Here is a 26,381-nt window from a genome sequence, read left to right as displayed (position 1 = left end):
AATTCTCACCAGGCTCAAGGTCGACTCAGCCTTCCATCCTTTCTAAGGTAGGTAAAATGAGGACCCGGTTGTGGGGGCAATAAGCTGACTTTGTATAAAATATACAAAAGTATGAAGGCTATTGCTTAATGCACTGTAAGCCGCCCTGAGTCTCCGGAGAAGGGCGGCATATAAAAATAAATAAAAATAAAATAAAATAAAATAATTTTAAATCCCGCGGACCACTAATATGATCTGCCTAATGACTGAGTGGGCGGGCGTGGCTAAGTGGTCGTGTGATTGGGTGGGCGGGGCCAAATCGATGTCACTCATGTCGAGGGGCGCCTCGCCGGCCTCTACTTGCCCTTTCCCCTCCCAGCCACTCCTCACCTGCCCGCCCGGGCTCCTTAGGACCCCAACAGGAAGCAGTCGTTGGAGCTAAGCAGCCACTAGGAGAAAGAGTTGGCAAAACAGTTGGCTCAGTTCAAATTGGATCTGGCCGAGAAGGAGGCTCAGCAGAAGCACCTCACTGAGGACTAGGAGCATAGGCTTTCCAAGCAGAGGGAAGACCTGCGGGAGTGCATGGCCAGGTACCGGCGCCTGGAGGCTCAGCGGGCTGAGATGGTCAGCCAGTTCCAGGCCATGATGCAGTCCCACTAGAACAAGGCCCTCCGGCTCTTTGCCACCAGCGGCACTTTCCTCCAGCCTTCGCCCAAAGCCCCTCACCAGGAGGCTGAAGCAGACCCCGAGTTAGAATTTCTTCCCCCCTCTGACCCACACAAAAAGACCCCGAAGGGGGAGACTCTCTGCAGCAACACAAACATTCATTGCATGTATCTGCCCAGGGGCCGTAGTTTGAGGACCCCTGATTTAGTGCAATATAAAAAATGCAAATATTTTTTCTGTGGACCACCAAAATTTTCTTGCGGACCACCAGTGGTCTTTTGAAAAGAACGGTGAAGATCAGCCCAGGGATTGAAAAGAAGCAACACAGGGCCAAAGATCAAGCAAAAGTTGTAGTGAGGCTACAAGCAAGGCATTCGTTTTGGTCGCCACAATATAAAGGAGATGTTAAGACTCTGGAAAGAGTGCAAGAGAAGAGCAACAAAGATGATTGGGGGACTGGAGGCTAAAACAAACGAATGGTTGCAGGAACTGGGTATGTCTAGTTTAATGAAGAGAAGGACTAGGGGAGACATGATAGCAGTCTTCCAATATCTCATGGGCTGCCACAAAGAAGAGGGAGTCAAGCTATTCTCCAAAGCACCTGAGGGCAGGACAAGAAGCAATGGGTGGAAACTAATCAAGGAGAGAAGCAACCTAGAACTAAAGGAGAAATTTCCTGACAATTAGAACAATTAATAAGTGGAACAACTTGCCTCCAGAAGTTGTGAATGCCCCAACACTGGAAGTTTTTAAGAAGAGGTTGGATAACCATTTGTCTGAAGTGGTGTAGGGTTTCCTGCCTAAGCAGGAGGTTGGACTAAAAGACCTCCAAGGTCCCTTCCAACTCTGTTATTCTGTGTTCTGTAAGAACTGTAGCAAAGGAGAACTTACGGTTACAGCATGTTCTTCTGGCTGACAGCTTGTGAGGAATTTAGTGGCCAAAGATCACTCTTAACCTTTAGGAGAGCCAAGGAATGCCCAGAGACTGGGAACAGAGCAAACGTAGACAGGGGCTTTGTTGGAGAAATGACTGAGTCCTTTGTTGTTGTTGTTTTTGAAAGAAAAATATGCGTATTTTAGGATTTATAACAAAGCTTTCATCTGCTTCCCATCATAAAATGAACTATTCCTTCAGCACTTGGGGGCTACGGAAAAGGGACTCAGAGGTAGCAGGTTATTCCCCTCTGTTCTAATTGTATCAGCCAGAATTGGGTGTCTGCAACCAATCTGGTTTCTCCAGTCCTTAGAAATTCAGCATTTATTTGTTTCATTTGCAAACTCAAAACAAGTTACTTCATATGGTTATATAAGTCATTTGTCTGTTCCTTAATGATAGGAGGGAGGGAGGGAGGGAGGGAGGGAGAGAGGAAGGGAGGAAGGAAGGAAGGAAAGAAAAGGAAAAGAGGAATATGAAAAGAGGAAGGAACAAAGGGAGGGAGGAAGGGAGGGAGGGAGGAAGGAAAAGGAAAAAAGGAATAATAAATATGAAAAGGGGAAGGAAGCAAACAAGCAAGCAAAAAGAAAAGAAAGGAATATGAAAAGAGGAAGGAAACAAGGAAGGAAAAGGAAAGATTATGAAAAGAGGAAGGAAAGGAAAAAGGAAAAAGAAGGAATATAAAAAGAGGAAGGAAGGAAGGAGAGAAGGAAGGAGGGAGGGAAGGAAGGAAGGGAGGAAGGAAAAAAGGAAAAAGGAAAAGAAAGGAATATGAGGAAGGAAGGAAGGAATCAAGGAAAAGGAAAAGAAAGGAATATGAAAAGAGGAAGGAAGGAAGGAAAAAAGGAAAAAAGGAAAAGGAATATGAAAAGAGGAAGGAAAGAAGGAAGGAAAAGGAAAGATTATGAAAAGGGGAAGGAAGGGAAAAAGGAAAAGGAAGGAATATAAAAAGAAGAAGGAAGGAAGGAGGGAAGGATGGAGGGAGGGAAGGAAGGAAGGAAGAAAAAAGGAAAAAGGAAAAGAAAGGAATATAAAAAGAGGAAGGAGGGAGGGACGGAGGGAGGAAGGAAGGAAGGATGGATGGAAGGAAGGAAAAATGAAATACTCACCTATACCTTTAAAAGTAAGCCAGTGTAACGTAGCACACCCATGGAGGCTCAACTGTACCACATTCGTGTGCCACTTCTGCAAAATGCGCTGTGCCACACGATCGTTTATGACCTCCTTCACTTCAGAAAAATCAATCTTAAAAAATAAAATAAAATAACACTGTGTAGAAATTACAGAAAGACTACAACATGTCACCTACTACACGGTCCTTAACGTTAAGAAGGTTACGAGAAAAAACATCCTAGGAGGACAACCGATTGGAATTTATTTATTTATTTATTTATTTATTTATTTATTTATTTATTTATTTATTTATTTATTTATTTATTTATTTATTTATTATATTTCTATACCGCCTTTCTCCCGTAGGACTCAAGGCGCACACAAACATCATAAAATTGCTAATTAAAATTATTACTTAGTTTGGTCAATCAAATAAAACCCAGAATTAGATCACATTTAAAAAATCATTCACATGTTCGTATGTTTAGCCCCGCCTGTTGGAACATCAGGGTCTTGAGGGCACGGCGGAAAGCACGGAGATCAGGGATATTCCGTATCTCCGGGGGCAGTTCATTCTAAGCATGCTTCTAAGCGTGGTTTGAGGGGTTTTTTAATTAATGTTTTTAATCAAATTTTAAGGGGACCCGGGAGGCGGGTGGTAAGGGTTGAGCCGGGGGCGGCTCCTACGGTTCAGCAATTGGGCCTGTCGGATGGTTGTGGGGGGAGGGAGGGAGGAGGAGGGAACAAAGAGGCTCAGCGGAGAGAGGGTCTTCCAATCCTTGTGACAGTTGGGAGACGCAGAGGTCGGGAGAGGGGGGGGCTAGGAGGGCGCCGCCGCTTCGTTCAAGCGGTGGTGCCCTCCTGCCCCCTCAGCTCATCCTGCTCCCCCGACGGCGACAGAGTGCGGAGCCCTGGACTCCGACTGGTGTACTTAAATGCCAGGTCCGTGGTGAACAAGACACTCCTCGTCCGAGATCTTATAGACGAGGAGGACGCGGACCTGGCTTGTATCACTGAGACCTGGCTGGGGCCGGAGGGCGGTGTCCCTCTCGTGGATTTGTGTCCCCCAGGTTTCCGGATACTACACCAGCCACGACTCCAGGGGAGGGGCGGAGGAGTGGCGGTAGTTATTAAGGAAAGTCTTAGGCCTAGGGAGGTCACTGTTCCTCAGGTTGGCGGGTGTGAATCCCTCCTTTTGAGATGGGACCCTGGAGTTCAGTCTGGGCTGTTGATCATGTACCTCTCCCCCAGCTGCGTGGCCTCAGCCCTGCCCGCACTACTAGATGTCTTAGCCGAATTGACGGTGGAACTCCCCAACCTTTTGGTTGTGGGAGATTTCAATCTGCCATCGGCCGGTGAGTCATCTGAGTTGGTGCGGGAGTTCATGACCTCCATGACGGCCATGGACCTGACTCAGATTGTACAGGGCCCAACTCATATTGGAGGACACACACTCGACCTTATTTTTCTCTCTGGACAGTGGATAAATGATCGTGGGGAGGGGACTCTATCTATTGACCCTCTGTCATGGACCGATCATTCCCTCCTTAGACTCGACTTTTCCTCCGCCACCCCCCGTCGCAGGGGTGTGGAACCAGTAAGATGGTTCCGCCCCAGGCGCCTGATGGAACCCGAAAGTTTCCTGATGGAGCTTGGGTCATTTCCCGCCTCCTTAGCCCACGATTCACCTGAGTCCCTTGTCGCGGCCTGGGAACAGGCTGCGGTGGGGGCCTTGGATCGAATCGCGCCTTTGCGGCCTCTGATCCGACGCAGATCCCGGGCGGCTCCTTGGTTTACCGTGGAGCTCAGGGAAATGAAGCGTCGGAAAAGACGCCTGGAGGGTGGTTGGAGATCCTCCCGATCCGAGTCCGACCGAACACAACTAAGAACCCATATTAGGTCTTATCTTGTGGCGATGGAAGTGGCGAAACGTAACTATTTCGCCACTCTCATTGCATCTGCAGAAAATCGCCCAGCAGCCCTGTTTAGAGTGACCCGCTCCCTCCTTAATCAGGGAGTGAGGGAGGACCCCTTACAGGGCCGTGCTGAGGATTTTGCACAGTTTCTGCAAGATAAAATCACTCAGATTCGGACCGGGTTGGACTCCGACTGGACAGAGTCCGTTGAGGTGACAGGGCCTAGTCTCGGTGGAGTCATCTGGGTTGAGTTTGAGCCTGTTTCATTGGATGACGTGGACAGGATTATGGGTAGGTTGGGGTCTTCCACATGTTTACTGGACCCTTGTCCCTCCTGGCTTGTTTCGGCAGCCCGGGAGGTGACTGGAGACTGGATCCAGGCTATTGTCAACGCTTCACTAAAGGAAGGGGTCTTTCCCACTGCGCTTAAAGAGGCGGTGGTTCGACCCCTCCTTAAGAAGCCTAACCTGGATCCTGACGTACTTAACAACTACCGTCCAGTCTCCAACCTTCGCTTTTTAGCTAAGGTTGTTGAGTCCGTGGTGGCACAGCAATTTCCTCAATTCCTGGAGGAAACTGACTACCTGGATCCTTACCAATCTGGTTTCAGGCGTGGCCACAGCACGGAAACGGCATTGGTCGCCCTAGTAAATGATCTCTGGCGGGCCAGGGATGGGGGTTGCTCCTCCATCCTGGTCCTTCTTGACCTCTCAGCGGCATTCGATACCATCGACCATGGTATCCTGCTGCAGCAGCTCAGGGGGATAGGGTTAGGAGGCACTGTTTTACAGTGGTTCTCCTCCTATCTCTCGGGCCGTCTACAGTCTGTTTGGGCGGGGGGTCAGGGATCCTCCCAGAGGCCTCTCACTTGTGGGGTGCCTCAGGGATCGGTTCTCTCCCCTCTGCTCTTTAATATCTATATGAAACCACTGGGTGAGATCATCCGTGGTTTTGGGGTGAGGTATCATCAATATGCTGATGATACCCAGCTTTACATCTCCACCCCTGACCACCCTAGGGATGCCCTTTCCGTGATGTCCCACTGCCTGGAAGCGGTGCGGGTTTGGATGGGGAGGAACAGGCTTAGACTCAACCCTTCCAAGACTGAGTGGCTGTGGATGCCGGCATCCCGGGATCTGGAGGTTCCATCCTTAATGATCGGAGGTGAAACCCTTGCTCCCTCCGACAGGGTCCGCAACTTGGGTGTCCTCCTGGACTCTCGGCTGTCTTTAGATGACCATCTGACGGCCGTAACCAGGGGGGCCTTCGCACAGGTCCGTCTTGTGCGCCAGTTGCGCCCGTTCCTAGACCGGGATGCCCTCGCCACGGTCACTCACGCCCTTGTTACCTCTAGGTTGGACTACTGTAACACCCTCTACATGGGGCTGCCCTTGGGATGTGTCCGGAGGCTTCAGCTAGTCCAAAATGCAGCCGCGCGGGTAGTTACGGGGGCGTCTAGATACTCCCATGTAACACCTCTCCTGCGTGAGCTGCACTGGCTACCGGTGGCACTCCGGATACATTTCAAGGTGCTGGTGCTCACCTATAAAGCCCTTCATGGCTTAGGCCCGGGGTACTTGCAGGACCATCTCCAGCCGTTCTCCCATCGTCCTGTGCGCTCTCACAGAGTCGGCCTCCTCAGGGTGCCGTCGGCCAAACAATGTCGGCTGACGACCCCCAGGGGGAGGGCGTTCTCTGTGGGAGCCCCGACCCTCTGGAATGGATTGCCCACTGAGCTCAGGACAGCCCCCGACCTTCTTTCCTTCCGTCGCGAGCTGAAGACGTGGCTCTTCCGCCAATTAAACTGATCCGGTTGGGGGTACACTGGTATAATTTTAAATCGTTTTTAATTGGGTTACTGATTTTAATTTGGTATTGTATTGTGATTTGTATTGAAGTTGTCATTGTGTAAGCCGCCTTGAGTCCCTAGGGAGAAAGGCGGCATATAAATCGCAATAAATAAATAAATAAATAAAATAATTCCAAAGGGTTGGAGCCCCCACAGAGAAGGCCCTCCCCCTGGGAGTCGCCAGTCGACATAATTTGACTGACGGTACCCTGAGTAGTCCCTCCCTGTGAGAACGAACTGGTCGGTTCGTTAATTACTTCTTAAATAACAGACGCTCCTCATTTAGCAATCGTGGGCCCAATACAAGGGTAGTAAACCATAATTTGGGGGAAAAAAAAAACAATTTTCAGACTAATGCGTGTATTTATGATGAAATTTCACATTTACAAACGTCACAGCCCCTCCCCCCCGGTGGTCATATGATTAAAATATGACTACTTGGTTATTGGCATGTATTTATGATAGATGCAGCATCCGTGTTCACCATTAGTGACCCTCCCAGCTTCAAACAAACAAAATCAAGGGGGGGCAGGGGGGGAGAGCCATATTTGCTTAGTAACCAGCGTGATTCGCTGAACAACCACAGCAGGAGAGATCTGCATAAAATCGAGTGCGGCTTACTCAACAACTACCTCACTTAGCAACGGACGTTCCAATTCCAATTCTGGTTGTAAGCAGAGGACAACCCACACTACGTGTTTAGGACGATGTGTTCATTTTAAAACGGATAGTTCATTTGTTTAGCTTTCCCCCAATGGGTTATGTGTTTTTTAAAAAAACAAAATATCGTTAAAAATTTCAAGCAACTCTACTTACGCTACTCCACACGGTAACCACTTGTGTCATGGCCTTCCAGGCTTGGGAAACCTGAGCGCACCTAGCCAAGTCAACTATGTTTAAATACCGGAAAATCTAAATTCGAAACAAAGAAGAACGTTAACGTGCACAGGATTAAACAACAATATTCGTCTCTAAAACACTCGGTATCTTCAAATGTAATATTTAACGAAAAGAGTAGCTTTCCACATCAACTTTTTTTAAAAGCTGTTTTTACAATTGACTCTTACTACTGTATTAAGACTCTAACTCTTCATACATTAGGGAATTGTATTAAGAGTGCTATAAAAATATCAGCTGGATTAATAAAATGAACGACTCTATTTTGTTTCTGCTAACAATTACTCCGCTTATTTTGCTTAGATAATGATTCTATACAAGTACCACGCGTGCGCATGAGGGAGTGCTGGAAACTGGAAGAACAGTTGCCGTTGTGGTCCGCCAGCAGCCTGCGGAGCTGGCAGCGGAGTCGGACATTGAGGAGTCTGGGGAGGAACATGGGCCAGTCCTGGAGCCTGGGGAGGGCTCAGACGAGGGCTCTGCGTCGGAGGCAGAGATGGGGTCAGGGCCATCTGGGAGTTATGCGCGGACTCCGGAGCCTCCAGAGTCTGACGTCAGTGAGGCAGAGGAACAGAAGGAGCCCGTTCTTAGTGCACGCATGCACAGAGCTGCCAGAAAGCAAGAACAGTTAAAACTAAAGGGACGACTCGGGAGTAAGGCGTGGAGATGATTGGCCCCTCCCATGAAGCTTAAAAGAGGAGCAAAGGCACATGGGCCCTTTGCAGGAAAGCAACGTTGATTCTGGACTTCTTGGCTTTGCCAAGTAGGTCTTTGGCAGCATGTCAAGGGCAATAAAGGTTGGTGATTATCCTGAAGGACTTCTTCCGAAGGACTTTTTGCAACTAATTGGGACTCGGCTGTGAATGAACGTAATTCATAGCTGTTGCAATAAAAGAGGTTTGATGGGACTACTCGTGTGTTTTAATGACTCAGGAAGCCTAGATCACAACTGTTGCCCAGCACACACGCATGCGCTGGGAGGCTGAGCTTCCCATTTCCGTTGTGCGCATGCGTGCTGGTCACCCAGTCTTCCGGTTTCTGGCACGGATGTGTACGTAAAGCTGGGCCGGGAAGCTCAGCTCAGCTTCCTGGCGCACGCATGCATCCCAGGGAACTGCTCTTCCGGTTTCCGGCACTCCCGCCTGCGCAAAACCAGCTGGCCGCAGCGCATGTGCACACTGGAACCCGGAAGAGTAACGGGCAACCTAGAGAGATGGCTCTTCGTGCCACTTCCGGTACACGTGCCATAGGTTTGCCATCAAAGCCCTATACCCACAATTTCTGGAGGCAAGTCATTCCACTGACTACCGTTGTGAACTGGTAGTAAAGGTAAGTAGAACCCACACCTGATCCATTGCTTCTTGTCCTGCCCTCAGGTGCTTTGGAGAATAGCTTGACTCCCTCTTCTTTGTGGCAGCCCCTCAAATATTGGGACATTGCTATGATGTCTCCCCTAGGTCTTCTTTTCATTAAACTAGACATACTCAATTCCTGCAACTGTTCTTCATATGTTTTAGCCTCCAGTCCCCTAATCATCTTCGTTGCTTTTCTCTGCACTCTTTCTAGAGTCTCAACATCTTTTTTTACAGGTAGTCCTCAACTTATGACAACTGAGCCAGTGGTGAAATGTAAAATTTGTTACTACCTGTTCTGTCGGCGTGGCTTGGCGGGGGGGAGGTGGTAATGTGACTGGATGGGCATGGCCAACTTTTTTTTTTTTTTTTACTTTAAAAGCATTTTTTCTACAATCTCTTCGGCCGAGGAGGTTGTAGAAAAATGCTTTTAAAAGCCTCTGACGATCCCAGCTGAGCCGTGTGATCATCAGAGGCTTTTTTTTTTAATTATTATTTTTAAAAGCATTTTTTCGGCAGAAGTTGTAGAAAAAAATGCTTTTAAAAGTTTTTTTTTAAAAGCCTCTGATGATCGCGCTGCTCAGCTGGGCATGGGGGGGGCACAGGGATTTTTGCTACCGGTTCTCTGAACCACCCGCCACCATCGCTACCGGATCGGGCAAAATTTGTTGAGTTTTGCACCATTTTACGACTTTTCTCACCACATTTGTTAAGTGCGGTTCTTAAGTCAGTAAAACGGTTATTAAATGAATCTGGCTTCCCCATGATCTTTGCTTGTCAGAAGGTTATAAGAGGGGGATCCCCTGATGTCAGAACACTGCAAATGTCATAAATGTGAGTCAGTTGTCAAGCATCCGAATGTAAATCATGTGACCATGGGGATGCTGCAATGGTCATAAGGGTGAACCATGGTCATATATTGCTTTTTTTCAGTGCCGTTGCAACTTTGAACAGTCACTAAATAAACCGTTGTAAGTCGGGCTTTCTGTATATCGTGGCAACCAAAACTGGGAGCAATATTCCAAGTGTGGTCTTACCAAGGTGTTATAAACAGGGGTGGGGCTGCTGGGGGTTCACAGGGGTTCGGGAGAACCTCTAGCTAAGAGTCTGTGCAGTTCGGAGAACCCCCAAATCCCACTCCTGGCTGGCCCCGCCCATCCTACCCCGCCACTCCCAGGAGTCCCCACGCGGCCTGTTTTGGATGGAGGTAAGTGCAGGACATGCGCGGAGGCTCAGGGAAGGCGAAAAATGGGCCTACTAGAGTTCAGGAAGAGTGGAAACAGGCCTGTTTCCAGCCTCCAGAGGGCCTCCGGAGCCTGGAGACGCCGTTTTCGCCCTCCCAGAGGCTCAAAAACAGCCTCCGGAGCCCGGGGAGGGCAAAAACGCCCCCCCTGCTGTGGTGCAGGAAGCCGACTAGGCCACGCCCACCCTGCCCCACCTCTCCCAGGAGTCCCCATGCGGTCTGCTTTGGATGCAGGTAAGTGCAGGGCTTATCTGCATGAGGCTCAGAGAGAGGCCTACTGGAAGTTCGGGAAGGGCCTCTGGAGCCTGGGGAGGGCAAAAGGCTCAAGGAAAGCCTCCGGAGCCTGGGGAGGGCAAAAATGCCCCCCCCACCATGGTGCAGGAGGCCGACTAGGTGGGTTCTACCGGTTCTCTTTGTGCGCACGCTTTGGCGCATGATTGCCTCTTCGCTTCGCTCGCATGCATGCATGCCAAACTTGCGCTTTGCGCAAGCGCATTGCGAATCTGCCCAGCTGAGGTGCGGCAATCCGCTCTGCCGCACCTCTCAGCTGGGCAAAAAAAAAAAAGAAATATAAGGTCGGAATAACATGGGGGCGGGAGGGAGGGCCCAGCTCCCGAAGAAAGAGAACCGGTTTGGTGACGTAATAGCGTCACCGCTACCGGCTCGGCCGAACCAGGCTGAACCGGGAGCAACCCACCACTGGGCCACGCCCACCATTGCCACGTCCACCCAGCAAACCAGGCAGAGAACCCCTTGCTAAAATTTTTGAAGCCAACCCCTGGTTATAAAGTGGTATTAACATTTCACATGATCTTTATGACAGTAAACAGACAAACAACCTGAGCTAATGGTTGCATAGGCATCTTGGTAATATATTCTCGGCCTGATTTCGTATGGAATGTAGGTAACTCTTCAAACACATGTTTGGGTGGGGCACTCGAGCGGCGTCTCTCCGAATGTCGCCTGTCACGGGCTTCAGGTAGAACAAAAATTAATTCCTCGGATTCCAACACAGGCTGCAAAATATAGATATATAATATGAGTCAAGTATCAGGGTTTTTTTTTTATCCAAATGGTCGTGCGATCGGTCTGGCAAAACCTAATTAAGGAAAAAAACATGTGAATAGAATAGAATAGAATAGAATAGAATAGAATAGAATAGAATAGAATAGAACAGAACAGAACAGAACAGAACAGAATAGAACAGGGTAGGGTAGGGTAGGGTAGGGTAGAATAGAGTAGGGTAGGGTAGGGTAGGGTAGGGTAGGGTAGAGTAGAATAGAATAGAATAGAATAGAATAGAATAGAATAGAATAGAATAGAATAGAATAGAATAGAATAGAATTGGAAGGGATCTTGGAGATCTTCTAGTCCAGCCTCCTGCCTGATCAAACAGGAGACCCTATAGCAGTGATGGCTAACCTTTTTGCCATCACGTGCCAGGAGCGGGGGGAGCACGGAGGAATCGCGCGCACGCGTGCCCATACCCATAATTCTATGCGCCCCGCCCCCGTGCATGCACGCACAACCCCCCCCCCACGCTCCCCTTGGCACGTGATGGCCCAGTGGGCCCGGTAGGCCTGTTTTTCTCTCCCCCCAGGCTCCAGAGCCTTTCTAGGAGTCTGGGGAGGGCGAAAACGGCCTTCTTCCCTACCCCGCCAAAGGCCGGAAACAGCCCGAAATTTGCTAAGTAGTCTATGGAATGGGATGGAAGGATAGGTACTGACTCTATGGAATGGGATGGATGGATAGGTACTGAATGGAAGGCTATATACTCTATGGAATGGGATGGAAAGAGAGGTAGTGACTATGGAATGGGATGGAAAGAGAGGTAGTGACTATGGAATGGGATGGAAGGATAGGTACTGACTCTATGGAATGGGATGGAAAGATAGGTACTGACTCTATGGAATGGGATGGAAAGAGAGGTAGTGACTATGGAATTGGATGGAAAGAGAAGTAGTGACTATGGAATGGGATGGAAGGATAGGTACTGACTCTATGGAATAGGATGGACGGATAGATACTGAATGGAAGGCTATATACTCTATGGAATGGGATGGAAAGAAAGGTAGTGACTATGGAATGGGATGGAAAGAGAGGTAGTGATTATGGAATGGGATGGAAGGATAGGTACTGACTCTATAGGATGGGATGGAAAGATAGGTACTGACTCTATGGAATGGGATGGAAAGAGAGGTACTGACTATGGAATGGGATGGAAAGATAGGTACTGATTCTACGGAATGGGATTAACGGATCAGTACTGAATGGAAGGCTATATACTCTATGGAATGGGATGGAAGGATAGGTACTGACTATGGAATGGGATGGAAGGATAGGTACTGACTCTATGGAATGGGATGGAAAGATGGGTACTGACTCTATGGAATGGGATGGAAGGATAGGTACTGACTCTATGGAATGGGATGGAAAGAGAGGTACTGACTATGGAATGGGATGGAAAGAGAGGTACTGATTCCACGGAATGGGATTAACGGATCAGTACTGAATGGAAGGCTATATACTCTATGGAATGGGATGGAAAGATGGGTACTGACTCTATGGAATGGGATGGAAGGATAGGTACTGACTCTATGGAATGGAATGGAAGGATAGGTACTGACTCTATGGAATGGGATGGAAAGATGGGTACTGACTCTATGGAATGGGATGGAAGGATAGATACTGACTCTATGGAATGGGATGGAAAGATGGGTACTGACTCTATGGAATGGGATGAACGGATCGGTACTGAATGGAAGGCTATATACTCTATGGAATGGGATGGAAGGAAAGGTACTGACTTTATGGAACGGGAGGATAGGTATTGACTCTATGATGCCAGGAGATGGAAGGAAGGATAGTCAGCATCATAACTGATGAAGCTTCTTGGATGAGAAGGGAAACGTTTCCTTCTTCCCTAAGGGGTGGGGTGGGGGAAAAACACTGTCCAGTTGCCTTTTGGAACAAAAAGAAAAAGCACCTTTGAGACATTTTGCCTGCCATTTCTTTGGAATCGCAAACATGCGCACAAGCCTAAAACCGCCGCCTCATTTCACATTAGGGAAAGATAGAAGATCATTTCCACCAATCTGTGGGGTGAAAAAGACTTCGGAGACGCACGCTGTAGATAAGGGAAGTTAGGATCTTTCATCGAAATGTTTTCAAAGATACAAAAATAAAATCCCAGAATCGCTGGGCGAAGGAATGCAATTTTTGAGGTGGAGGAAAATCAAGGAACACAATGTCGTGGCAAAGAATGAAAGCCAAGGAAGAAGGAGAGAGATGAGTCATGAAAACGCAGCTGGTTCATCAAGAAGCTTTTCTCTCTTTTTTTCTTTGCATCTTCTAAAACCCTTGAGGAAAAACAGAAGGAAAGCCGGCATAATTTAACAACCTCCCGAAAACATCATTAAAGGAATTAGTAGTGAATCCTGAGTTGCAGTTCAAACAAGGGTAATGTTTAATGCTGAGTGAAACAAAGCTATTAAACCTTGGAAGATGTTCATCGGGAACCACCCCAGTTCTGAGTTCCTATTTCCTATTGCGTTCTACAGGGAGTCCTCGAGTTACGGCCACCAATGAGCCCAAAATTTCCGCGGCTAAGCGAGACAGCCGTTACATGAGCTTTGCTCCATTTTATGACCCCCTTTTTTTGCCACAGTTGTTAAGCGAATCACTGAAGTTGTTAAAGAGAATCATGCAACAGAAATTGTGGGCTCAATTGCGGTCATAACTCAAGGACTATCTGTACTGCAGGTAGTCCTTGACTTACAACAGCTCATTTAGTGACCGTTTGTAGTTACAGTGGCACCAAAAACAGTATGACCGTTTTTCACAGTTACGACAGTTGCAGCATTCCTGTGGTGAGGTGATCAAAATTCAGACACTTGCCAACTGACTCATATTTATGACGGTTACAGTGCCCCGGGGTCATGCGATCACCTTTTGAGACCTTCTGACAAGCAAAGTCAATGGGGAAGCCAGATTCACTTAACAACTGTGTTACCAACTTAACAACTGCAGTGATTCATTTAACATCTGTGGCAAGAAGGGTCATAATTTGGGATAACATTCTCTTAATATCACTTAGCAACAGAAATTTTGGGCTACTTTGTGGCCGTAACTCGAGGACTATCTGTATATTACATTTAATTAATCAATTAAACGGCTTAATCAGTAGCGGTTAACTTTGGTGGTTAAAGATAGCAAATGAAAATAGATTTAAAAATGAATTTATGTCAACGCTTCTTTTGGAAAGCACAACACAAAGTAAAATATTCTTACCTCAATAGATTTTTTAGGCTTTTTGCTTACAATAATAGATTTTCGCCAGGCCTTAAACACCACTTTCTTCAAAACTTTGTTGAAGATTTTTTCCATTTGTTTTACTGCTCCTAGGGGAAAATAATTTGAGAAACACAGTATTTTTTATTTTTTTTTTGAAATTTGCAGTGCTGTTTGGTTCACATAAAGAAGACGGCTTAATAAGTAAATGTATTGGTCTTTTAACTCCATTTCTCTATAAAGATAAATACAAGGAAATGGTTTTCATTCCAATCTGACTTTGCTCAATCAAAAGGTAAAATCGTAGTTCCACCCAAGCATTTTTTTTAACTAGGGTGAGCCAAATTTTAAAGTAGTTTTACGAACGATATTAGATATAAAAATAGACCATAGTGATATATGTTTTAGCAGATATTCTAATATTAATTTGGCTTTTAAAAAGAACCCTATATTAAAATGGCGCTGATTTAATGGTTCAGGCACAATATTATGGCAGTCTTTTAAATGGAAGCCTCAACACATTGTAAACAGAATAAAAATTCAGATGTGACAGCAATAACTAAATCTGCAATCATATATACCAGTGATGGCTAACCTTTTTGGTGTTGCGTGCCAAAAGTGGGAGCACGGGGGAGGGGGGAATCACGCGCACACGTGCCCACACCCATAATTCAATGTGCCCCACCCTCTTGCGCATGCACACGCGACCCCCCCCGCGCGACCCCCACATGATGGCATGGTGGGCCCGTAGGCCCATTTTTTTTGCCCTCCCCAGGCTCCAGAGGCTTTCTAGGAGCCTGGGGAGGGCGAAAACGGCCTTCCCCACCACCCTAGAGGCCCTCCAGAGGCCAGAAACAGCCCATTTCCCAACGTCCGGTGGGCCCGGAAGGCCGGAAAATCAGATGGCTGGCACATGCATGCATGCTGGAGCTGAGCTAGGGCAACGCTCGCGTGCCCACAGATATGGCTCCGCATGCCACATGTGGCACGCGTGCCATAGGTTCGCCATCACGGCTATATACCGACCGACCTAGATACAAGATTCATTGCGAGCAGTTATTGAATTGATTGACACAATTTGTAAAAATTTCTTCAGGTATATTCAAAATATACCAATTATTTAAGGAAAATGACAAAAGGTCACAACGGGTCCAAAATATGAGGCACCAGGCTAGAAAACGAGAGGCTGTGAGTTCTGGTCCCACCTTGGACCCAAAAGCCAGCTGGGTGAATTTGGGCCATTCTCTCCATCTCAGTCCAACCTACCTCACAGAGTTGTCGTGGGGAAAACAGGAGGAGGAAGGTGCGTTGCATATGTTTGTGGCTTTGAATTACAGGTAGTCCTCAACTTACGACCACAATTACTATTACTATTACTATTACTACTACTACTACTACTACTACTACTACTACTACTACTATTATTATTATTATTATTATTATTATTATTATTATTATTATTATTATTATTATATTTTTATTCATAAGCATTTTGAATACGGATGTATTGTCAGGGTATACCATTTACAAAAAAAAAAGGACCAGAGAAAAGACAGTAATAAATATTAACACATGTACTGATAACAATAGTAATAATATATTAACATATGTACTGATAACAATAGTGATAATATAACCAAGTGATTTTAACTAAGTTTCTTTTTGTATTAGCTTATTTGCATTTTTGTTCACTATATTAGCAGGCTTGTATTTATAAACCACCTCTATTTTTAATACATACATTCATAGTCTTTCTTCCTCTAATTTCTACCTTTTATCTCTAACCACTCATAAAACCTATTCCATATCAGATAATATTCTGTGTCTTCTTCATCTTTTATTTTTAAAGTTCATCTGTCCATTTCAGCACCGTCTAAAATTTTTCGAATTACATCCTCATCTGGCGGGGTGTTCTCATTTTTCCAATCCTTGCTGCTGTCAATATGTGCAAAATTAAATATATGGTCCCTTTATCTTAACACTCTGGCATTATGCCCAACAAATATACTTCTGGTTACGACCACAACTGAGCCCAACTTTTCTCTTGTTAAGTGAGACATTTGTAAAGTGAATTTCGCGCCTTCTTACAACCTGCCCCACTGCGGTTGTCAACTCTGGATCTAAGATTGGGAATCAAAGATTGCTCGCTCACGATTCTTCGTGACGGTGGAGTGAGACTTTGAACAGGAAGTTAATAAACTGGACGAAGATATGGGATTTATTTTATTTATTTTATTTTATTTATTGGTTCAATTTATATGCCGCCCTTTTCCGGAGACTCAGGGCGTTTTACAATACGTTAAGAAATAGCCTTCATACTTTTGTATATACCTGCTTAGTAGGGCTTTCGCCCCCCCCCCAAGCGGTGTTCTTTTTTTATACAAAGTCAGCTTATTGCCCCCCACAATCCGGGTCCTCATTTTACCTACCTCGAAAGGATGGAAGGCTGAGTCAACCTTGAGCCTGGTGAGATTTGAATGTGCAGTTTTATCTAGCCATTTTATCAATGGCTAGATAATAAAACATGGAAATGAAATATGAAATACAAAATAGATGTTATAATACAATTTATGGAAATGATTTTAATGGAATGAAAATGCCATTGTTAAATGAATGACAAATGAGAATAATGATATAAAGATATATGTTGGATTGATAATGCGAGAAATTAGAGAATTTGTAAAGATGAATATGAGACGAAGCACAAAAGATTTGTAACCGACCGGCACACTGCTTGTAATTGGAATGGATGATGGAAGTTTTTATGTTTTGTTTAAAAATAAAAGACTTTTAAAAAATAAATAAATAAATAAACCGGACGAAGCAGTGAAAGCAATCTTTAGAAAAATGCTTATCGGTTCGTTCGTTTCTGCACCAGGTCTAATGGCAGAAACTCTCAAAATGACTTGCAGATGATACAAAGCTGCGTCGTTTTGGCAAACATCCTAAACAACAGCAGCGGCATTCGAAAAGCTTCTGATAAATTAGAACAGTGGGCTGAAAAAAAAAAACGAGAGAATAACAACATTTTGGAAAAGTCTGCCAATAGGAAAAGGATAGCAATTGCGTAGCCAAAGATGGGGAAAACCTGGCTTCATAACAATGTGTGTGAAAAGTACCCTTAATTTGTGGTTGGACACAGAAGTGGGCTTCACATACTGTAACAACCGGTGTGCCCAGCACCGGAAATGTGAGCACGCGTGCATGCCGAGTCCACACATGCGTGCAGCGTCACAAAACATGGCAACTTGCTCGCGTGCACTATCCACACATGCATGCAACATCAAACAACACGGACATTCGCTTGTGCACGCCGTCCATGCATGCATGCGGTTTCAGAAACACAGCAATATAGGACGGGATTGTGCCCAGGCGGTGTTGTGCCCCATCAGCACCCTGTGCAGATTGTAGCTGATTCTGACAGCGAGGAGGCTGGTGTGGTGCTGCGCCAGCAGCCTGTGCAGCTGGCACTAGAGTCAGACAATGAGGAGGCTGGAGAAGATGTGGTGCCAGAGGCAGGGATTCAGCCAGGGCCTTCAGAACCTCCAGAAGCTCCTTTAAGTGAAGAGGACGAAGAGGAGGAGGCTCTTCTCGATGCACAGGCGCTCAGAGCTGCCAAAAGGCAGGAGTGGCTCCTCAGGAGGTCTCCTCGAGAGTAAGGCTTGGGGCTAATTGGCCACTCCCTTAGCCTATTTAAGGAGGAACACCGACTGAAGCAATTTGTAGGGAACAACTTTAGTTCATTCTCTTTCGTGTCTGGATTCTCTGCAAATTGCTTCTGGGCTTTCTGCCCAGAATCACAATCCTTAGTAAGATTGTGATTAATTTATCTTTGTTTTCTTGTAGGCTGTTAAGGAAGTTTATTAACAGCCTTTGTTTGAAAAAGACTGAGTTATTTTAGTAAATTTAAGTTTTGTATAAACTTTGTGTGTGATGTGTCTTTGGGATCCGTAGCTGGGGCAGAACAGGTGGTTGGGCGGGCCACCCACAGATTGCTTCTACCGGTTCGCCTGAACCGATCAAACCGGCTGAATCCCACCACTGGTTGGACAGAAAGGCACCTGAAGCTCCGTGATGGAAACCTAAAGCCAATTTTCATTAAGGATACCACAGGGATGTCCAACCTTGGCAACTTTAAGAACTAGGGACTTCAACTCCCAGAATTCCCCAGCCAGCCTGGAAATGAGGGGTCCTTGGTGCTCTCTGAACTTGGATGCTTTCTTGCAGTCGTTTCATTACCCAAACTAAGTAACATCATCCGTGCTAGCACAAATCGTCAGTCTGATGTTAATCTTGGTGTTAATCTACGCTCATCTGGGTGCCGATTGCTGATGGAGGAGTGTTTTGGGGGTTTTGTTCCCTTTTTGGTTTGTTGATGGTCTCTTTTGTGGAGTATTTGGGTATTTTTTATGTCTAACATCAGACCAACAATTTTAGTAAGTAATACCCCAATCAAGGAACTGCCAAACAAGCTCACAGTAAAAAGCCCAAATAAAAGAACCTCCAAGACATGCCACTAGAATATAAATTGAGAGCAAACCCCATTCCCTTGTGGCACTGATGATGCCACCTAGTTTGGGTAATGAAACATCTGGAAGGAAAAAAAGCAAGCTGAGAGAGCACCAAGGTCCCCTCATTTCAAACCTGACCTACAAATATTTTCCTTTATGGGCTGGGGAAATCTAGGAGTTGTAAGTCCACAAGTCTTAAAGTTGCCAAGCTTGGACACCCCTGCTGTAGAAGTTCTTACAAACTCTTTTTAGCTACCGTAGTTAAAAATCCCTGGCTAAATAAATCTGCAAAACAAACTTGTAGTAGCATTTAGTTCAAATTTTAGGTAGATAATTTATAAACTAGATGCAGGAGGTAGATTACATCAGCAGATCAAGCTCAAGCTTTAGGATTTGACAAAATACGATTCTGTTCTTGAATTCATAAACATTTCATTGTTTAAATATTTATAAAGAGGAGTTATTAAACAACAGCAATAACAACAACCATGATTGATTATGAATCCAGTCCTCCAACATAATTTTTTTATTTAAGACAGATCCAGCAAGCAACAGAGCATATACAAATGCATTTTTCACTTGCTAAAATGGGCTCCCTCTTTTTTTTTTACTAGCGTTTTATTTTTCTGCTATTAAGACCAAAAATAGTATTTTTATTTTAGCAGTAAATACAATCATGCATTAGCCATATGCATATAATTGCAAGCCATATGTTAGGTTTACAGGTAATCCTCAACTTAAAACAGTTCATTTAGTTCATAGTTACAATGGCCCTGAAAAAAAAGACCATTTTTCACTCTTACGACCATTACAGCAACCTCATGGTCATGGGATCAAAATTCAGATGCTTGGCAACTGATTCATATTTATGACGGTTGCAGAGTCCCAGGATCATGTGATCTGCCAAGCCAAGCCAATAGGCTAACCAGATTCACTTTATCTATGTTACAAATTCAATAACTGCAGTGTTTCGCTTAACAACTATGGCAAGACAGGTCGTAACATATGGCAAAACTCACTTAACAAATGTCTCCCTTAGCAACAGAAATTTTGAGCTCAATAGTGGTCATAAGTTGAGGACTACCTGTACATGACCAGCTAAGATTTCCATGTCCCCCTAATTGGCAGAAAGAGTAAAGGTAAAGGTAAAGGTTCCTTTCGCATATATGTGCTGGTCATTCCCGACTCTAGGGGGCGGTGCTCATCTCCGTTTCAAAGCCGAAGAGCCAGCGCTGTCCGAAGACGTCTCCGTGGTCATGTGGCCGGCATGACTAAACACCAAAGGCGCACGGAACGCTGTTCCCTTCCCACCAAAGGTGGTCCCTATTTTTCTACTTGCATTTTTTACGTGCTTTCAAACTGCTAGGTTGGCAGAAGCTGGGACAAGTCACGGGAGTTCACCCCGTTACGCGGCGTTAGGGATTCGAACCGCTGAACTGCCGACCTTTCGATCGACAAGCTCGAAAGAGTAGACTAGACTTAATTTTCGTTCGAATGACATTCTTGCTTCACCTGTGCAGGTGAAACAAACATTCTCATTTAAATATATTTAAATCTGCTAAAACACGCAACAGTCCAGGATTTGAAACTTAACACAATGCAACTGACCTCTGGGGACTCCCATAGAATTGAAATTCCATCAAACATTTTATGACATAGTACAAAATGTCATGAAATATTTCCTTTGGCCAGCTCCTGAAATAGCATGGGCTCCATTCAAGGCAGATGCATCTCTGAACAGGACCCTGAATTTTTAACAACTTTTCTAGAATAATTAGAAGCTCAACATTGTTGAAGGCATTGAGGAATCCAATAAAGGTAGTCCTTGACTTACGTCAACCCTGAAGCTGACCTGATTTGAGGCCATTTTGAGGCTTCAGGGCTGCCACAACTGGAGCTAAGGGATAGGAAGGAGGGAGAGTAGAGATAGCTGGGGTTTTGTAGCCAAAACAAAATACTTTCTCTTGAGAATTATCCTGCTGGAGATGGAACGTTCTGAATTCTATTTAAGATTCCAAAACATAGAAGAAGAAAAAGGAGAAAATTTACCAGAGGTAATTGTAGAGATTTTGGCTGAAGCCTTGGAACTGCCTCGGAGTTTGTTTGCTGTGGGTAGGTAACTCCGACAATTGCAACAGTTTGTTTAGTGACCATTAGAAGTTACAACAGCACTGAACAAAGTAATTTATGACATTTTTTTTCACACTTATGAAGGAGAAATCCCTATGGTCACAATGTCCAAATTCAGATACTTGGCAACGGGTTCTGTTCTGCCCCAGCTACGGACCCCAAAGAACGCAGCACACACAAAATCCATTCAAACCTTAGTTTACTGAATAAACTAAGTCTTTTACAACAACGGCTGTTAATTAATTGCATTAACAGCCGCCAAGAATTCAAAGAATAATAACTGAAAGTTTACTATGGTTGGCAGAATGCCCAGAAGCAATTTGCAGGAAGCTGATAAGATAAGCAAGACAAGGCACGAAGGTATGTGAACGAAGTTGTTCCCTGAAAATTGCTTCAGTTGGCGTTCCTCCTTAAATAGGCTAAGGGAGTGGCCAATTAGCCCCAAGCCTTACTCTCGAGGAGACCTCCTCCTGAGGAGCCACTCCTCCTTTTGGCAGCTCTGTGCGCCCTTGCATCGAGAAGAGGCTCCTCCTCTTCGTCCTCTTCACTTAAGGAAGCTTCTGGAGGTTCTGAAGGCCCTGGCTGAATCCCCGCCTCTGGCACCACATCTTCTCCAGCCTCCTCATTGTCTGACTCGAGTGCCAGCTGCACAGGCTGCTGGCGCAGCATCACACCAGCCTCCTCGCTGTCTGAATCAGCTACTAGCTGCGCAGGCTACGTACAGGCCACAACAGGTTCCTATTTATGAAATCTCCCAGAGTCAAGTGTCCCTCTTTTGCGACCTTCTGACAAGCAAAGTCAATGGGGAAGCCAGGTTCACTTAACAACCATGTTACTAACTTAAACAGGTACAGTGATCCACTTAACAACCATGGCAAGAAAGGTCGTAACATACGGCAAAATTCACTTAGCACCTATCTCACTTAGCAACAGGAATTTTGGGCTCCATTGTGGTCGTAAGTCCAGAAGTTCCTGTAAGCAAATATCTGTGAAACCCGTTGTCTACTTATTATTATCAATATCATATTCTTACGTTGGTGTACTGCTTTCTGAGAATTCACCCATTCACACCATTTCCTCATCGTTAATTGTAGTAGCTTGCAGTCATAGTAGTGCCTTGCGGCGGCCAATTTTTTCTGTAGGAGTTCTTCCGCTGCTTTCTTGTCCTCACAATATCTGATCCATGCGCTGCAAGGGTTGAGCAACGATAAACGATGCATTAAAAGTTTTTAAACCTCTGCTTCCTTTGAATCATCAAACTGCAATCGAATAAGCCCTCCGTTTGATCGCATTAAAATATTTTGTTTTTAAACAAACAAACAGGCAGTCCTCGAAGTTGCAAAGATTGCAAGTAGAAAAACGGACCTTGGACACTTTTTTTTCAGTGCCGCTGTTAACTTCAAACGGTCACTAAATGAATGATTGTAAGTCGGGGACTACCTGTATTCTGTCACGACGAAGAAGAATCGATACTGTGGATTTGTGATCAATCAACGTTAACCAACCTCAGGAGACAAAGAAAAGTTGGCAGAGGTGTAAGACCACACCTGGAATCCTGCATCCAGTTTTGGTCACCACACTATAAAAAAAGATGTTGAGACTCTGGAAAGAGTGCAGAGAAGAGCACCCAGGATGGTTAGGGGACTGGAGGCTAAAACATATGAAGAACGGTTGCAGGAACTGGGCATGGCTAGTCTAGTGAAGAGAAGGACCAGGGGAGACATGATAGCAGTCTTCCAATATTTGAAGGGCTGCCACAGAGAAGAGGGGGGGGGGGGTCAAGCTATTTTCCAAAGCACCTGAAGGCCAAACAAGGAATAATGGATGGAAACTGAACAAGGAGAGATTCAACCTGGAAATAAGGAGGGATTTTCTGACAGTGAGATCAACCGATGGAACAGAAGTTGCCTTCAGAAGTTGTGGGAGCTTCATCACTGGAGGCTTTCAAGAAGAGACCGGACTGCCATTTGTCAGAAATGATGTAGGGTCTCCTGCTTTGGGGGGGGAGGCTTGGACTAGATGACCTACAACTCTGTTAATCTGTTACAGATGTCCCCATCTACATTTGTTTGGAGAAAACTTTGCATCCTGTGTTAGATGGAAGGCTATCTGCAGGGAACTCACAAAACGTCAAGTTGGTGACCACAATTGTGAGATCAAAAGCCTTCATTTTTGTTTTGAAGGGGTATTTTGCACGAAGGGTCAGAATTTGGGTAGCAGTGTTATTTTCTGATCTCCACTGTGGATACTCCTGGTTGTATGTGTGAAAGAAGCCTGGCATGTTTGCATTGGTTTTAGTGGTTACCTCAATAAACTAATCCTTAAAGACTATTATTCTCCAAAACACCAGGAAACAATAATAAGGATATAATAAATAATACTAGAATATGATATACTGGTATACTAGATTCTGTAACCATTAGGTTCCTGTAATACATATATGCCTTTGTATTTGTATCACATATATTATGCCTTTATATTTGTATCTCCTGTAACAAACATATTCTGTTATTAGGCCTCTGTAATGTGTCTGGTATTTGTCAAACATACGTCCCTGCCATTTGACCTGAACCCATATCAATCTTCTCCCTGTTTTTTCTTGTGCCATCTAAGAGCATGGTACGTATCTCCAAGGGATAACTTACACCTCAGCCCTAATTTATGTTTGATCTGGATAAGATCTTGTCTTCCAGAGCCAGGGGGCCAAAGTGGACAATTGAGTAAACAAAGAAATGCTCAAGATGACTAATTGGGAAGTTTCTATTCCCCCTTGCAGGGCAAAAAGGAATACACAAACCTAAATTAGGAGGCCAGAATTGGGTACTAAGCTGACGTCTCTGAGGGTATAAAAGGACGCCATGCCTTCCCCAAGGTGTGGCTATCTCCTCGCATGCATTGTATCTGTATGTTCTGGATATAGTTCCACCCAGTATTTTGTTTTTGGCCATAAATAAAATCTGTTTGTTTGTTTTTTTGCAAGCCTCGTCTTGAGTCTCTCTCTTTGGCATTCTGGTGAATCAAGTATATTTTGGGACCTTACATAATCAAAGAGAGAAGCAACCTGGAATTAAGGAGAAACTTCCTAACAGTGAGGACAATTAACCAGTAGAACAGTTTCATCATCATCATCTTCTTTTAACGACCCCATAATCTCTTGCGGGGTAGAGTCTTGACAACTGAATGGAGCTAGCAGAGTGCTTATTGGCCGGATGCCCTTCCTGTCGCCAGTGCGGAGTTATATTCAGCCGATATATTCTCATTGTGTCGAGAGAGAGAAATATCTGCCTCTACCTAGGATCAAACTCATAGCCTCCTGATTGTGAGGCAAGAACTCCAACTCTAGGCCACTGCACCACTCTTAACCAGCGGAACAGCTTGACTCCAGAAATTGTGGGCGCTTCATCACTGGAGGTTTTTAAGAAGAGTGTAGACCCATGATGGCGAACCTATGGTAGGCGTGCCACAGCTGGCACGCGGAGCCATATCTGTGGGCACACAAGCGTTGCCCTAGCTCAGCTTCAGCGCACATGCGCACACCGGCCAGCTGATTTTTGGGCCTTTTGGGCCCACCGGAAGTCAGGAAACAGGCCGTTTACGGCCTCCGGAGGGCCTCCAGGGGGATGGTGGAGGCCATTTTTGCCCTCCCCAGGCTCCTAGAAAGCCTCTGGAGCCGGGGAGGGCAAAAAACAGGCCTACCAGGTCCACCGGTAACCTTTTTGCCATCGCGTGCCAAAATAGGGGAGAGCACGGGGGATTGTGCATGCATGTGGGGGGGCACCGGGGGCACTGAATTATGGGTGTGGGCATGCATGTACGCGATCCCCCTGTGCTCCGTCTGCTTTTGGCACGCGACGGGAAAAAGGTTCACCATCGCTGGTCTAGACAGTCACTTTGTTGTGGCTCCGTTACCGGAGCCTGTGTCATTATCAGGAGAGGACTCCGAGAGTGAAGGGGAGGAGTTGGCAAGGCCTCCCTCTCCAGGACCCTCCTCTCTGGCAATGCCTTCGGTGTCCGCCGAAGGACAAGAGATAGGACCAGGGCCAAGCATGTCCACGCAGCCACGGATGGACAGTGATGAGGGTAATGAGTCTTGGCTGGACCCATGCCAGCGTCGCAGAGATAAGCGCATGCAACAGAAGAAAGGGCGTGCCCGAGATTAGGCTGAGTCACTGGACCACACCCCACAGGATATAAAAGGGAGCGTGGTGGCCAGTCAAACCTTGTGACGAACAAAGCTGAAAGCTTCCACGCCATTCTGCATTGCCGGACTTTTGCTTTAAGACTTTGCTGGAGCATCTCTGGACTTGATTTAATTCCGTAATTATTGAGCTGCTTTCCTTTGATGTATCAGAAATGGGGAGAAGTTATCTCTCCTCTTTGTAAATAATAAACTCTTGGCAGGCAGCCACTAGGTTGTTGCCAAGTTCCGTTATCATAAGGAAAAGGATTTTGCCGGCTGGTTTGGTCTTTAACTCCTGAACGTCTGTTGGTGTGTGTCCGTGGGGTTGAGGACAGAACACACTTATCTGAAATAGTATAGGTTCTCCTGCCTGAGAAGGGGGCTGGACTAAAAGACCTCCAAAGTCTCTTCCAGCTCTATTCTATTCTCTGATTCTATGAATACAGCCTCAGTAGTGATTTCTACCAGAATGAGATTGGGAGGTTTTATTTTGCTCAACCTATAGTTACTACGTTAGCAAATGAATACCTAGAACTGAACATTAATTCTGCTTACAATAGCAGCCTGGCATGCAATGTTATAAATTTATTACATATCAGATGAAGCTAGACTCTAGGCCAGCTGCTGTGGATTAGAGGTGGAGCTCTTGCCTCACAATCAGGAGGTTGTGAGTTCGATCCTAGATAGAGGCAGATGTAGGGTCTCCTGCTTGGGCAGGGGGTTGGACTAGATGACCTGCAAGGTCCCTTCCAGCTCTGTTATTCTGTTAAATAACAATGGTAATTGTATACATACTCAAAGCACTTTCTCTTAAGATTAGTGCTATAGAGGTCCCACGCTTTATCACATAACTCTGTGGTCATCTGAAAAGTAAATACAAAAATAAAGTTACATTAATTTATGTCCTTATGACCATTTTTCACATTTATGACCGTTGCAGCATCCCCATTGATCAAAATTCAGACGTTTGGCACTGACATACATCTGAATTTATACTTTTCAAATGCCTACTAAAGAACTCATCAGGGTCAAAATCACTAGATGCCACCAGATTAAATTTCTCTTTCCCCGTTTTACTTATTTTTCTACCTCGTATTTCCCTAGAGTGGAATTTTATTTATTTATTCAAGCGCATGTATACATACAGAATGCACAGTGCCAAGTAAGCCAGTCTGAGGCAGTTAATTTTTTTTTTTTACATCTGAGTTTGATAAAATTTTACTTAAGTGCGTTTAAGTTATAAAGTCCTCAGGAGTAAGGATTAAGGAATATACTCTTTCCCATGACTCTCGGTTGAAAAATGGATTATGAATAAACATTA

At 45.4% G+C, this 26,381-nt stretch overlaps 1 protein-coding gene across 1 annotated transcript in view; it reads right to left on the bottom strand.

The window, feature by feature from the left end:
- The window catches only part of FBXL13 (F-box and leucine rich repeat protein 13), an 87,648-nt gene that overhangs the window by 50,205 nt on the left and 11,062 nt on the right, over positions 1-26,381 (bottom strand). The window contains exons 4-9 of the mRNA XM_070947377.1: positions 25,856-25,923; positions 21,914-22,068; positions 14,240-14,349; positions 10,789-10,965; positions 7,274-7,369; positions 2,689-2,824 (exon numbers count right to left, since the gene is read on the bottom strand). Of these exons, the coding sequence (XP_070803478.1) occupies positions 2,689-2,824; positions 7,274-7,369; positions 10,789-10,965; positions 14,240-14,349; positions 21,914-22,068; positions 25,856-25,923 (742 nt within the window). The remainder of the gene's footprint in view (positions 1-2,688; positions 2,825-7,273; positions 7,370-10,788; positions 10,966-14,239; positions 14,350-21,913; positions 22,069-25,855; positions 25,924-26,381) is intronic.

The sequence above is a fragment of the Pituophis catenifer genome, unplaced genomic scaffold (genome assembly GCF_029215685.1).
Source record: "Pituophis catenifer annectens isolate HBS135680 unplaced genomic scaffold, rPitCat1.0.hap2 SCAF_7, whole genome shotgun sequence".
In the NCBI taxonomy this organism is placed as follows: Eukaryota; Metazoa; Chordata; class Lepidosauria; order Squamata; family Colubridae; genus Pituophis; species Pituophis catenifer.
Note: the sequence above shows the minus strand (reverse complement) of the source record. Positions and strands in the feature narration are given on the sequence as shown.